Here is a 14,357-nt window from a genome sequence, read left to right on the forward strand (position 1 = left end):
CGTCGTTACAGGATGAATCAATATTATTATTATCATACCGTTACCTAAAATATCCCTCACCACATGAAGTAATCATCACCAGCTAATTTGATCTATAATGTCACCACTTTATTTTCTCAGGCTGACATAATGTTTTATATTTTCAATTCAGTTAGGGAGAAAAGACATTACAGTTAGCAGATACAATGTTAGCTGCTTAATACTTCCAATTCTGTGGTCTTTATTTGAAAGTTATTCAAGTCAACTGTGGTTTAATGTGTTTGATTTGACAAGTGAGATACTGTAACTTAGATCCAGAGCAGTAACAGCATTCTCTGTACCTGTTCTTGTGTCAGGCCTCTGTAACGGATCCCCCCATCCCTGGGAGGCCGGATGATGGCACAGCCTGAGAACAAGAGGAAGAGGAATGAAGGAAGAAGGACGACAAGAGCAGAGAGGGAAAGCTCTGTCTCCAGATAATGTAGATATATTACAGAAATATGATATATTGTCAATTTAACTGATGCCTTCCTCGCTGCACAAATTACAGCGCTTCATTCAGGTCACTTAGAAATCTCTGAGGAGTTACTTCTGCCCATTAATGCATATTATAAACACACACACACAGCAAACACACAGACAGATTCCTGTACGTATTCAGTCACGAACACACACACATAAATTACCTCCAGTTGATGAATTATGTATGGGCACAACAAGAGATGGAAGAGCATAGAGAATAATCAGAAACAATAGCCGTGCCATCTCTGGATCTGAAAGAGAAGGAAGAGAGAGGGAGAGAGGTTTTAAAAAGAAAGTAGGAAAGTGTGACAGGGAAATTGGGGGTTTTGGGGAAAGTCAGAAGAGGAGACGAGACAAAAAGAAGAAGGTTACTGAGAAAATAGTCTTACAGTATTAATGCTACACTCTCAGTCCTCAGCCATTTTCAGTCCACTGCTGTCTGTCCTTCTAAAAGGGATGCATCAACTTTTTGGCAAAAAAAGCTCCTTTTTCAGCCTGACTGCGCACAGAAAGGATGAGCTGCAAGATGAGTCCACTTTTCTCTCCCTGCTTCTATTTGTATTTACAGTACAGACAGCCCAGGCTCCGTTGATAGCCAGCTTGGCTTAATTTCAAAGGCCCTGTATACAAGGCTTCAGCTGAGGTTTTGATGGCTGATGCTGTTATTTTTTGCAAAGTGGCTGCCCATGGAAACATTTCACACCAGGGCAGACTAAATAGACTCTGTAGAGTTTTCTATGGAGCCAGGGCAGAAAAGTACCTGGAAATGGCTGACCTACCCCACCTATTCACTGGCAAGGAAACTCTGGGATACATTAAAAGAGTACTCCACTGATTTAACATTGCACTCCTACAACCTTGTCAGACTCGTGATTGACAGTTTTACAAAAAGAAAGGATCAAAATCAATGCAGCAGAACCAGAAATATCGTCTTTTTAATTCCACTCATTCTTCTTTGTTGTCAGAACATGGCGTCTACATTACCCACAATGCAACTTGGCTGCCAACAGTTCGTTTGGAGGTTTGGGTGTGTTATGCTAGTATCGCCTAATCTAGCCACAAGCAGACATGAAGAGCGGGCTATAGAGGTCTGACAAGCTCACTTCTTTCTAACTGCACACATCCAGATTTTTTAAAATTTTTTAATTTATAGTCTTCAGCCCCAACCGACACTGACTCAAGTGACATCACTTAAGGCAATTTATCAGACTTCACAAAAGGCCACGAAAGGCTTTATAGCCTATAACGTTTTTTCACATATGCAGAAGGGCATGCTTTGATGTGTAAAATCGGAGTTCCCCTTTAAATGAAGAGTGAATCTATAATTAAATCAATATCTGTCATAACAACAAATAACAAATAGAGCAAATTATTACATTAACGACTTAATGTGTACCAAGACTCCATCTGCTTTACAAGGATGGTGAAACGACAGGCCACTTAGCCGCCACACTGACTGCCTGACGTGCAGATTTCATGAGTACAGTGTGCTATGCTAACCAGCAAAAAGTCAAAAGACCCTTTAGTCCCGTGGGCCGCGGATCCTCGAGTGCTGGCAGGAAGGGAAACACAAACACGCACACACAAACTAACTGTATCAATGATAAACACACTATATATAGCAGCTCATTTGCAGTTTTGAATAATAAATCTTTATGGGGCTGTCACACATGCACAAACATAAACACATCCATACACTCTCACACTTAACAAGGCAGTAAGGGGGTGGAGGGTGTGTGTGTGTGGTGAAGTTGGGGGGCATAACAAAGCAAAGCACCACAGTGAGGGAGACAGATGGCAGCGAAGCTTGCTTATGGAAGACAGACAAACTCTGCTGGATACTTCATTAGCATTATCCAGTGTATTTTTAGAGTTCACTGACAAGAAGCATGCAGGAGATAGACACCACCAGAGAGTGTGTATTATGTGTATACGCACGGGTGTGTGTGTGTGTTGGCAGCGTACAGTGTGTGCTTTTGTCCTGTGTGGGAAGGAGGGAGGGGAGGCAGCAGAGAGAAAAGGGGGGAGAAAGAAGGACAGCCCAGCAGGAGTCATTAATATCAGCGATCACACACTGAGCCGGATAAAAGCAAACTATGTGAGTGAGTGTAGCTCAGATGAGGCAGCCTTACCAGCACGAAGCCAGCTAACTCCATCAGCACTGTGGCTGCAGTAGCATCGAGCAGACAGGGGGAAGGGGGGGGGGGGCGTCAACTAGCCTCAAGCTTTAAATGCAATTAAGGCTTCAGCACCACGGACAGCGCCTCCACTGCTCCCAAACATTGCAGCCTTGTTACAAAAACACCTACAGCCCATCCACATTCACTTCCACCTCTAATGTCACTGTTGCATTAGACACTGCCTACTTCCTTGTGTGTTTATAATGCCGGAAGCTGCAATGGAAAGGGATGATCCGGTCCATTGCAGCACCAAAGACAGCTCACACTTGCTGAGAAGCATGTCGTGGCTATGTCCAAGCTCTACGCAGGTCCACACTGGGTGCATGCACACAGACTCAGATGCTGTATTTTGTGCATGGCTGAGCATGAACTATTGAGACGTGAGGGTCACAGTAAGGGTGCCACCAACCGTATGCTACCGGTAGTTACTTGACGGCTGTTGACAAGGGAATCCGTGACGGCCTGTAGAGGAAGGCCGACCATATTAACGAGCCCGTATAGTCCCCATATGAAGTAGCATCTAGAAAAACATGTCATCTGCTTATACCACCTGCGTGTTGTTTAAAATGGTGTAAAATCTCACCCTGTTATCCTCGCTTTCTAAAGCATAAAAAGGGTAACGGCAGACGGGATGGTGATGGTTTCTTACAAGAAGGAACTCAAAACAAATCTGGCCTGTGCCCATCGAAAATGTATGGCCCTTGCATACAAAATGAAGAACGAATTTGGCATCTGTCTGGATTATCTACATGGGAAATGGAGCATTTTCTGAACAGATGTAGTCTAATATTGCGACCTACAGTAATAGTAGCATCTAGCCCCCTGAAGCAAAGCTGTAGCATGTGTACTTACTATTAGTTTCGATGCGCTCAGTCAAGATAACAGTGCGTCCTCCGGATGGGACCAGCCAGGGAAAGCCCAGTGTCGGATTATTTGGTAAAAATATGCATCTTTGCAACGATTTGTTATGGCTGTATTAATATGGCTATAAATGTGCAAGCTGCTCCGTTCGTAAACAGAATGTTACAAAGACAAAACGTATCTTATTCGGGTTTTTTCCATGTATTGCAGTTACGCATGGCAAACGTAAGAAATGACATAAATCCATACAAAAAATATACATGCACTATATACAAACGCATCCCCATAAACGACGAAACACCGATTCACCACACTCCCCTCCTTTTTTTCTCTCCTCCTCTACGATCTTGAGCTAATTCACGACGTCATGATGGAGACGCACCGTGCGTAACAGTCCCTCTCTCACGCATTTATCTGATTTTTTTTTTTTTACCCCCCTCCCTTCCAAGATGAAACACGCTAAGGTCTAGGCCCACAACAGCAAAATATCATAATGAATCTTACGAGGAGGCTTTGGGTTTATGATAAGCTTGCGGATTTATCCCACCGTGAATAATTATATAACGGTAGGAAGACTAGACACGGATGGAGGTGCAGATATGGCGCTGTGGTATTAACAGTGACTACTTTGTTAAGCCTTTTCTCTAAAGCTCTTTGGAGTTAAGTCAACCAGGCAGCAGTCAGTCATTTCTACAACACTGGTCACCTATTAAATCAAAGCCCACTGGCTCCTTCATCTCCCCCTTTTGTGTCTCTCCCACCATTATCTGCTCCTCTTCTGCCATCTATTCTGAGATCAGCATCCTGCTTCATATTTTTACATCTGCTGAATAATTGAAGCAAGGCTGGGGAAGACATAACCTCTCCCTCTGTCTCTCACCATCCCTCTTCCTGTCTCTGTAAAACAGGAATTCACATCCTATCCTGCCTCTTGATATACAAGTCCTACAAGATATCAAAGAAATGCGAAAATATGGGAATCACAGCAGCCCAAGAAGTATGATTTGGTTTATTGATTATAGGACAATGCATAAATTGGTAACAGTGAGTGACAATTCACAAATGCCATTAAAAGGGTGAAGGCTAATTGTTAAGACAGAAGTGATGGTGAGGAGTTTCAGATAAACTGCAACAAGAATGATTTAAATACATACCACAATCTGTGAGTATCCAGCACATCTGTACAACAATCTTGTCAAATATTCAAATCAGCAACACATGTACATGTCAATATTTTCCAGCTTTGTAATAATTACATACATTTACAAGTCATTTCTTGACTTTGTTGTTTTCGCATTTTACACTTTGACAATCAAAGTACACTATCATAAAAGAAAATCAAGAAATCAAAACAAAATAATAGAACATAACTCTTCAAGTCTCATCGGGAACGGCGCCTGGGTGATTATTAAAATGTTTTAAAAAGCAGAAAAGGGCACACACTTTGTTACTTGTTCTGTGTCAAGGCACACTTCAAATTACAGGGCAATTATTTTTAAAAAGGCAAACAAGGAAATGCACTTCCTGCCAAAGAAATCCACTTATACAAATGTAAACAATATCCAAATACAACACATTTGGGAAAGGCTTTTGTGTCTGAGCACTAGCATAACAACATAAAAAAGAAAACATGGCTGAGCTTCATCTTCTTAGCTTTAATGGTGTCAGTGTTTGTGTCAGCATATAGCCCTGAATACGTCATAAATGTCTGTTTAAATAGCCAACTAGGAGTGCATGCTGTCAGAGTGGAAAGACGCAAATGGAGTCTTTATCATGTTAAGACTCCACTCGCTCTATTCATCATTTCAGGAATTTTCAAAAAACGCATTCTCTCGTGCCAAAAACAACCAAGCACTACTTGCAGCATGTTACTGGAAATAAATATATGAAACGTGAATTCGAACATGCTTTCACTCTGCACTGACAGAGAATCGTTTTTGTCATTTTTTCCCTACACGCTAACTTGACAAGTGTGGATCTCGGTGTGTATGTAGAGACCCTGCCACCCCTCTACCTTGAAGCAATCGCTGATAAGACTCGACAAGACTGGAGGGGGAGACAATGGAGGGATTTGTTTTCACCAGTCTCACCAAATTAGATCAACGATTAGCCTGGAAAAGGAAGAAACGACGCCTTTCTAAATATGTCTGTTCGAACAGGGCTTTTGATCTTTCCTCTGCTGTTCCTTCATGCTCAAGGAACAAATTCTACCCCGAGTCCCTCACAGGGGGGTGAATATACAGTATACTTCTCCTGGAGGGTTGAAAGCTCTTTAGATTCCAGTAGTGTTCTAGCTAGGCTGCAATGTTAACTATTGATCAGTGTCAGCTTTAGAATAATGTCAGTAAACAGATGTGTGCTTATTTACACCAAGTATCATACACCTACAACTGCATCACTGCAGTTTAACATTTGCAGCTAATTCACTGCTATATACTTTGGTTGGTACCTATGTGTTAGGAATGTTTACCCTCATTTGTACTTTTCTGATAGCTAACATTTTACTTTTGCAGTGTTTACAGCTGTTTTATCTATAACAGCCTCACAAACTGAAGCTTCGGTGGTGCTGTTTGTAGAACTGCTGCTGGCGCTCTTTGGCAGATGTTTCCATCAGCTTGTCTCTTCTATCAATCACTCCGCCTCTCTCTTTCTCCCCATCATCCCCAGTTACGCTCCCTACATCGCTGAGGTTCCCGAGGTGCTCGATGGAGTCATATTTCTCCAAGTCGGAGGCGATGGTCTGCAGGCTGAAGACAGAAAGGGAATCCGACCCCGCCCGCTCCCTCTCCTTCTCATTCTCCTTCTCCTTGTATTTCTCCACCAGGTCGATGGCTCCATCCACTAGACCTGTCCCCATCGCACCACCGCTGCAGGCGCCACCTTCTCTCTTAACTTTAACGTCGGACTCGGCTCCAACGGGGGAACTCCGCCCACCGCAGACAGTGGGGCACCCTCCCTCGGCCTGGTCCCTCCCTCTCTGAGCGTGAATCTGCTCGCTGATTTGTTCCAAGTTTCGTAGGGCGATGGAATAGCGGGTCTTCACTTTGGCTACGTGCTGCTCCAGCTCCAGCACTTTGGCCTTGCTCTCCTGGAGTCATACAGAAGGCACAGCAATTTTCATAATCAATTTCAACATTGATTTTATGCCATAACCTACCACGTGCCCTCTAGTAAATCCATAACATAGAGAATATATTACTGCATTTTTTTTTACCAGTTCAGCAGTATATTTACAGCACAACACAGAAACTGGGAGTGAGAGAGGACATGGCACACAGCACAGAACATCTTCTATGAGCTTAGGGTTTCACAGGTATTACTGGGCTCTATATGTCTGCATTACCTCCAGTATGTGGTTGAACTGGGCCTTGATCTCAAAGTAAGGTTTGGATTTCACGATGACTCTTTTGAGGGACTTTTGCAGCATCTGAACCCGAGCCTCAGCCTCCTGACAGGCGTGTGTGACACGCATATGCTCCCTCTCACTGCGGAGTCGCTCCTCCTCGGCTTCGTTCACCTGTGAGAGACATGCAGGTGCAAGGTGTTCAGGCCCCCTATTTCCATGTCACCTCCCTCCTAAACTGTTGAAGTTGGCCAATGTAGATTAAGGCTACATAAGTCACACACTGGAAATCCCAGACCGGACAGTTGGCAGTCCAGTTGCATTGTGGGTAATGTAGGTGGCAGATTTTGACAATGAATAAGAATGTGTGGAATATAAAAAGACAATATATCTCTGGTTCTGCTGTGTTGATTTTGATCACTGTTGTAGGAGTGCAATGCTAATTCGGTGGAATACTCTTTCAACAAGACCATTGCTCTTCTTCTAGTACATGTAAAAATGTTAAAATAAAGGAAATTGACTTAATGCCACAGTTTTTTAGACAGTTTTTTGTTCTTTATACTTTACAGTGAATGTTTAACCTTACTGGAAAACAAGTATCATCTCATTTGAGACACCAGAACCATCCTGTACCCACTCTACATGCCCCACTCAACCCAGGTCTGGTGTCATTTAGCACCATTGTTTTATAGCATGTGTACCTCCTCCTCTGTGTTACCTTGGAGGTAGCGTGGTTGAGCATCTCCTGCCAGGTGGGATCCAGGGTGTTCTTGCCATCAGCCATCAGGCCCTGCTCTGCCACATAGACCATCTCCCTGGCAGCTGTATGCATAGAAACCGCTCTCTCATAGCTCAAAGCTGCCTTCTGTGTCTCCTGCTGTGCCTACAGAGTGCAGACAAAACCTTTACAGCCTACAGAAGTGAAATATGACAGGGACACGACCCTCTGTTCTGTTAAGTCCAATTACAATCACATCTCTGTGAATCACAAACTGTATTTGTAGATCATAGCTGTTGATTTGAAATGCTTTAAGGTTAATGAAATTAAGTCCATCAGGCCAATAATTGCAGGAACAGGTAAGGTAATTCATATATTTAACTGTTCACTGTTTCCTGTAAGGCAAATCACACACCTAGTGCTCCTGTAGGAACAACACAAGTATCTTGTATCTAAATTGTGTGTAAGGTTACATCTAGTTAAGACGGATCACAGTTCACACCTGGCATTAGAAAGAATATCACATGCATGTTGAATGAGTTCTCTTCCCAGCTCAGATTTACTTTTAGATGTTGAAAACTGAAATCGCTGAAACATGGAGAATATGTCTACGTTGTTCGGCATATGTAAAGAACAGTGTGTACTCCATAAACTTTCACTGTCATGCAGATGATACCAATTAGTTAGCTAAACTTCAAGCATGCCTTAAGGACTTAAAATCTGGATGACCTGCAATTTTCTGTTAAAACTTCTGTTAAAAGTTATTGTACTTGGCCCCAAACACCTCCGAAACAAATTATTTAAAAGTTATAGTTACTCTAGATGGCATTGCCCTGGCCCCCAGAGCCACCATAAAGAAGACTTATCTTTGATCAGGACGTGTCCTTTAACTCCCACACTGCCTTTTTTTCCACCTACGTAATTTTGCAAAAATCAGGTACATCCTGTCTCAAAAATAAGCAGAAAAACTGGACAAACATCTTCTCTCTCCCGTAGTTGTGTCCTTTCACATCTCTCTCCTTCTGTTGCTTTCTGCAGGTATTTCTGCCTCCGGAGCAACATTACACTATGTGGATAAATGCATCCCTGACCACCTCCATATCCTGTCTGACCCCGAAATTTTCCTACAGTGTATTTTGGGAGCTACTCCTGTATTTGAGAGCTTTCCATTCATGATTGGCTCACCCCAAGATGCATTTCACTTTGATGTATGGTTGTATTTGGTTCATGCTGGCCAATTACAAACAAAACAGGTAAAACTGTTGCTCTGAGCAGAACCCCTGGATCTGGTAAGGACCAAGTGCCTAGTCTAAGGACAGTTGCTAACACTGAGGCTAGAACTTAGGTATCAAGGGCGTGTCTAGGCAATAGATATATAGTAAACCGTATTTCTGACAAACAAAATTTCTTTAAAAAAAGGCATACATACTCCAGTTTCCCTTTTAAAAGAACAACATTTTAAAAGGCGTGGGACAGGTGTAAACATTTGTGTGTACCTCTTTTGCAAGGCGACGAGCTTCATAGTAAGGTCTTGCTTTCTCTATGCAGCCACCAAGCTGAGAGCTCTGAGCATTTAGTTTCCTGGCAGACTCTGTGAGGATCTTCCGGTACCCTGATCTGGCATCCTGGATGGTTAATGCATAAAAATGACAAGATTAGATGAGAAATCACTTCGCTGACTATCAAACTATCAGCAGCCATACATTTTCCATTTTAGTTCTGATTTTCCCAGACTGCATGCTTAGAGATATTGAAAACTATATTATCATATTGATTAGCAGCCTGTGGGTAGACTACTAAAATATTTAACGACAGAGAACAGACTCTCCCGCAATTCCCAGGATGGTAGTAAATGTTTTTTTCATATTTCTCATGAGTTTTGTTTCAAAATCAAAGCATTTTCATTCTGTTTTCCTTTTCAGTCATGTGCCAGAAGACAAACAAACAAATGTGCCTAATTGGGTCTGTTAAGTGTATTTTTACTTACATCCAACTGCAGTTCTAGTCTGTTGATTTCTGCACTGGCTTCATTGAGATGTTCCAACTCTTCCTGTGGGAAAAAGAAAAATAATGTACTGCATAAGGCTCTTATGACTAGAAAAAAAAAATACAATATAGAGGAGAAATGAGCTCCAGATTGTATATATTATCATTACACTTAAATGTAATAACACTGCAGTTGTTTGAACGTAATGGCAACGCAAGCGAGGCACAAACTTCTGGGTTGAAATGCACTAACAGGTATGTTACTATGTCGGTGCAGTTTTGTGTCAACTGACAAGATAATCACTTATTATCTGACAACCGGATTTACACAGATTATAGTATTATGAAATTAACACAAACCACAAAGAATACATAATAGCTACCTCTCCGTTAGGCTTAACCAAAAGTTATCCACCCAGGTACCGTTAACAATAATTACAGCCTGGCTAATTATTATGTCAACCTATCTTATGGTAGGTTAAATGACTACTAACAGAGCAAATATCAGCCGTAGGCTCTCATACCTGTATTCGGGGGTCCAGTTCCTCCTCGTATGGACTGTGTAATTGCTCTCCCACGCTTTTTTGTTTTTCACCTTCGTCTTCCTCGCAGGTGTCCCTAAGGGCCGCCTCTAGTGTGTTTCCATTAGTTTCGGCAGCTTTGACCTCCTCCTCCCCACCGGGAATAACCTCCCTCCAGTCCCCCGCATCTGACTCCCCGGACCCAGCTGGGCTCTCTCGCAAGTCGCCTGGCTCCATTCCAGGCCAGACAGTTTCGCTAGCAGCAGCGTTAACTGTTAGCTGAGGTTGCTTCGCCAGCAGACGTGATGGCTAATTAGCCTAAAAGCCCGGTCCTGTTTACAACAGTTGAGACGTATTCAAAAGCGGTAAATTAGAAAATAATTCCAGTGGTGGCGACTGTTGTTGAGTTTGCAATTTGCCATATCAAATCACACCGAAACACGAACCCACTCAAGCTAGCCTCGCCTGCAGCCTAGCACGCTAACATGCTAACGCCTGCATTAAGAATGTAACGGTTGCTTTACAGCAAACAAGTGAGAACAAATAGCTATCATGAGATGAAAAGTAAAAGGAGGCCCATCGCTATGTCCCCCCATCACATGTGTTTTTTCCTCCATCTCTTACCGCTTCTCCATTACTTTAGCTAGGCTGGCTAGCTAGCGGTTTCGGTCTCACATCATCATTACAAATGAAGTAAACAGACGTGCATTAGTTTGGAAACGGACGCGCTGCAACGTTTGGACCAGGGCGGCTACCGTAGACACCACTGACACTGTCACAGATGTAAAATGAAACGAACTAATTCCTGTCATGGGCGACTAGTGCAAACTTGGTGCAGCTAATCTGTAAAACGCCACTATCACCATCTTTCTATACATGTAATATTTCATTAGTACCATCATTTCCCCTTACTGGCTGCACCATTTCAACATATAAAAATATTCTTATGTCTTGTGTATCATGTTCACACAATCCCCTAAAATTCAGCCTCACATATTTGGGATCTTTAAAACTTTGGGAGCTCTGCTAGAACTTAAAATAATGTTATGTGGGTTTGAATGTTCAGCTGCACAGATTGAGTATGTAGTAACTTCCGAACTGGATATTATCAACTGGTAATACTGTAATGCATTAGATAATATGTCTCTCTAGTCAGAATCAGAAATACTTTATTGATCCCGGGGGGACATTTTACAGTACTGGTGCTCCCATTCAAGATTAGAAAGCAGCATAATTTAGAAATAAAAGTATGTACAAAATATAAAAATAAGAAATAGAAAATAAAAATATACACATTTACAATACTCAAGTGAAAAATAAAAGTTAAAAATATATACAGCAGCAATGTATATATATATGTATTGTATGTATACTCTAATATGTTTCTGTAAAAGCTAATTGAATTAAGAGACTCATTACAAAGCAAAATTGTGTATTGTTTTTTATTTCGAAAATATGCAAATACTCAAATGTCGTAGTTTGCAAGGTAACAAACCAGCAAGCGAGTACTACATTGAAAAATCATTAAACAAAATTATTTGACATTAAAATGTAAGCAGGAAGAACTGATTTTCATAAAAGACATAAACACTGAGAATCAATTGACGGGTTATACTGCAGTTATGACCAGTCACCACCAACATAAGCAACCATACCACAGATTATGTTTACATATTTGTACAAGACATAAACAGATCACATACCAGTATAGCAAATAATTTAAACAAAAGCGTCAAACTATGTAATTGCATTGAATGCATTAATGAAGGTCATGTGCACAATTAGCATAATATAAAAATAGATCTCTGGTGAATAACAGCAGTTATGTCAGACAAACTGTTTAGGCTGTATCCTACGCTGTAAGAAAGGTTTTGGAATAATGAAAAAGTCCTGAGTGGCATTGGCAATAACCCCTACACCAGAAAGAGCGACAATCCATTCGGCATTATCAAGGACAATAAACTAGAGTACATATCATTCAATCAAAGAGAAATTTTAAGTACATCAGTCTTTGGTCTGGAATGCTTTCCCCAATTGACATTTAGAGATTACAAAAAGGCTGCTGCACATAGGATCATCAGCTCCAGGTGGTGTCATACTGGGTCCATCCTGGAGGAGGGGCTAAGTAGATTCTCCGTCCTCTTGAGATGAAACTGACAACCCCTCTGTATCCTGTCCTTGGGACTCCAGACTTCAAGTCATCCATGATTCCCAGGTTTTTGGACATCACTTTGAAACTGTCCTTACTTGAGTACTGAAGGCGGAAGGGCCCAGGTCCTTGTAGCTGCCCCTGCTTAACATCTTCATATGTAACCACAGGAGCACTGTAAACTTCCTTCTCAAAAACTTTACTGTACGTCTCCTCCTTCAAGTAACTCAGGTCTAACTTGGTGAAAGGCACAAATTCAGAATTCAGTTTAATGTATCGTAGGTACTTGTCAAAAAACTGACCGAGACTCACGCCTTGCCGGCCAAAGGTTAAGGTTCGGGAGATCTCTGGTCGAATACAGGCACGGTTGCGGCGCTGCTCTGGCTGACGCATCCAATCATCCCAGAATGAAGTGGGCCACTTGGGCTCCAGCTCCTCCCACACCTCCTTGAGAAGCATCCACCCCAGACCAGGAAAGAAGTCTGTCCGGTAGAGCAGGTCAGCTTTGCCAGGATCCACGTAGCCATCCCTGCCATTGTCATTCCATGCTGACACACACCACAGACTGGGGTCAGATTTCAAGAGTGGCAGCAAGGCTCTGAAGTACTCAAAGAAGTCTGGCGCCACCTAGAGTAGGAGATAAATAATTCAATCTCAGTTTACATGACGACCCTTGTCAACAAGTGAAATCAACTGTTTTAAGGATTCAGTAACTCAACAGCTGTGAAATATGCATTTTTCAAAATTTATATGTAATAGAATAAACATTTAAATGTATCCATGGGTTACTGAATGTCATTTAACACTTTTAAAACATTAACTGGAACAATTTAATGCCTCTAATTAATGATGTAATTACCTCCAGGTCATCCTCTACAATCACAACAGAGGAATGAGAAAGAGTCTTGAACACTTGGTTGAGAGCCCAGCGGTAATGCCTGGAGATTTTGTAGTAACCCTGAAACTTCTTGTGCTGTGGTTGCACAGCGATATCTGACAAGTCCGGCTGTTTCAGATGAGTTACTTTATTTCCATAAGAACGAATCACCTCAGCAGTCTCGGCATGTCCACAGTCCTGACTCACTATGATTGGGTAAAGCTCTGCTGAAGGACGGTGCTGCAAGAGTTTGTCCAAGCAGCGCCTCACGGTGACCCTGTTACAGGCGATAACCAGGATAGGAATGACAGGCTGACGGGGGACGACAACCTTTGGTCTGTCTCTGTTTGATGGCTCCCACAGTGACTGATGATTCTGGATCTGCAGCAGGATTTCTTTCTGAATTTCAAGCTCTGCTTCGAACGCGTTTGCCATTCGGAGCACATCTCCCACCACATCATTAGTTGGACTTTCAGCCACTTCTCTCTGCTCTCGGCCAGGCTCGCTCGGCTGGCCAGGTGGGGGTCTGCCCCACAGCAGAAGTACCAGTATGGCGTTCCAGGTGATAAACAGGAACGTACCACAAAGAATGAGAGAGCCTCTCTTACGGAGCATGGCACAGAAACCCAAAGGGAGGGAGGTGGGTTCAAGAGGACAGGGTCTGAATAGAAAGACGTGTCCTTGTTACAGACAATAGGAATGGGATATGGGAAGGGCAGCCTGTGTATCATCACAAGTGCATAATCAGAGATCTGGGGTCGCACCTTGTTGGTTCACTGTGCGGTAACTAAAGTTGTAAGGACACAATACAGTGCCAACGATGAAGGTGGATGAAATATGATCAAGGGCAGGACTCATCTTGGAGCAAAGTTGTGATTCTCAACTTTCAATATCCTCCTCCACCTGAAATAATAAGAACATGATGTACTTTAAGTTGCAATAAAAGTTACTACAAAGTGGAACACGTGACCAACAAAATTATTTAAAATATATAACAGGAGGTTAAAAAAACTACTGAGGAAATCAGGCGAGTTTAGGTTCATTTCTATTTCGTAACAAGTTGCCTCATGTGATCAGGGGTGCTGATTCACCCAACTGTCTCTGATCGATTTTTCTCTTATCACCTGTGGCTGCCTCGCTAAATAAGCCAAACGTGTCATTAAGGTTGAAAAACAACTATACACACACTGATTCTCGACCTCGCCGCTGCTCGACAGACAG

At 42.4% G+C, this 14,357-nt stretch overlaps 3 protein-coding genes across 3 annotated transcripts in view; all 3 read right to left on the bottom strand.

Moving 5' to 3' along the window:
• gabbr1a (gamma-aminobutyric acid (GABA) B receptor, 1a) overlaps window positions 1-744 on the bottom strand; it is a 58,097-nt gene extending 57,353 nt beyond the window's left edge. The window contains exons 1-2 of the mRNA XM_070911530.1: window positions 666-744; window positions 321-385 (exon numbers count right to left, since the gene is read on the bottom strand). Coding sequence (XP_070767631.1) covers window positions 321-385; window positions 666-744 — 144 coding nt within the window. The remainder of the gene's footprint in view (window positions 1-320; window positions 386-665) is intronic.
• Window positions 745-6,019: 5,275 nt separating this feature from the next.
• Window positions 6,020-10,347, bottom strand: sh3bp5la (SH3-binding domain protein 5-like, a). Its single transcript, XM_070911531.1, has 6 exons — window positions 10,114-10,347; window positions 9,591-9,653; window positions 9,100-9,228; window positions 7,604-7,768; window positions 6,886-7,059; window positions 6,020-6,630 (listed from the first exon to the last, which is right to left on the bottom strand). The coding sequence occupies exons 1-6, from the start codon at window positions 10,345-10,347 to the stop codon at window positions 6,085-6,087; spliced, it is 1,311 nt and encodes a 436-aa protein (XP_070767632.1). The 3' UTR covers window positions 6,020-6,084.
• A 1,227-nt stretch (window positions 10,348-11,574) lies between these two features.
• mgat1a (alpha-1,3-mannosyl-glycoprotein 2-beta-N-acetylglucosaminyltransferase a) lies at window positions 11,575-13,751 on the bottom strand. Its single transcript, XM_070912278.1, has 2 exons — window positions 13,119-13,751; window positions 11,575-12,886 (listed from the first exon to the last, which is right to left on the bottom strand). Exons 1-2 carry the CDS (start codon window positions 13,749-13,751, stop codon window positions 12,188-12,190), a joined length of 1,332 nt encoding a protein of 443 aa, XP_070768379.1. The 3' UTR covers window positions 11,575-12,187.
• Between the last annotated feature and the right edge of the window lie 606 nt (window positions 13,752-14,357).

The sequence above is a fragment of the Enoplosus armatus genome, chromosome 9 (genome assembly GCF_043641665.1).
Source record: "Enoplosus armatus isolate fEnoArm2 chromosome 9, fEnoArm2.hap1, whole genome shotgun sequence".
In the NCBI taxonomy this organism is placed as follows: Eukaryota; Metazoa; Chordata; class Actinopteri; order Centrarchiformes; family Enoplosidae; genus Enoplosus; species Enoplosus armatus.